The 478-nt window shown below is 45.4% G+C and overlaps 1 protein-coding gene across 1 annotated transcript in view; it reads left to right on the forward strand.

Moving 5' to 3' along the window:
- CSNK1G1 (casein kinase 1 gamma 1) overlaps positions 1-478 on the forward strand; it is a 91,023-nt gene that overhangs the window by 33,571 nt on the left and 56,974 nt on the right. The window contains 2 exon segments of the mRNA XM_005425886.3: position 1; positions 4-123. The exon segment at position 1 is cut by the window's left edge and continues 280 nt beyond it. Of these exon segments, the coding sequence (XP_005425943.2) occupies position 1; positions 4-123 (121 nt within the window).

Raw genomic sequence — 478 nt, forward strand, 5'->3', positions numbered from 1 at the left:
CGGGGAGGAGCGGGCACGGATCGCGGCCGAGCTCATCGGCGTCCTCCGGCGTCCTCATGGTGGGACCCAACTTCAGAGTGGGCAAGAAGATTGGGTGTGGGAACTTTGGAGAACTCAGACTAGGTAAGAAGCAGGCATTTTAGTGGCCTGCATTGTGCAAATTTCACCACTGGAATATGAATACATAGAAACTTAACCTGGCTCGAGAAGTGCGTGCGCTGTCTTGTTTCCCCAGTGTTGAGCTGTCTTATCCGAAGCTTCTGACTCAGAAGATGTAACTCTTAGAATGATTTTGATTTGCATAAAGTCAAAGGGAATACACTGGAGAGGCCAAAGATGCAAATTTTGAACAATCCCAACAAATGATGACTGTTCACAGCGCTGAATGTCTTGCCTAAGGTGAAAAAAAAATCTCAACTGTGAATTGCTGATTCTTGCTCTTAATTTTTTGTTTGTAAGCTAGAACACCCATTTAAAG

Source organism: Geospiza fortis, unplaced genomic scaffold, assembly GCF_000277835.1.
Source record: "Geospiza fortis unplaced genomic scaffold, GeoFor_1.0 scaffold317, whole genome shotgun sequence".
In the NCBI taxonomy this organism is placed as follows: Eukaryota; Metazoa; Chordata; class Aves; order Passeriformes; family Thraupidae; genus Geospiza; species Geospiza fortis.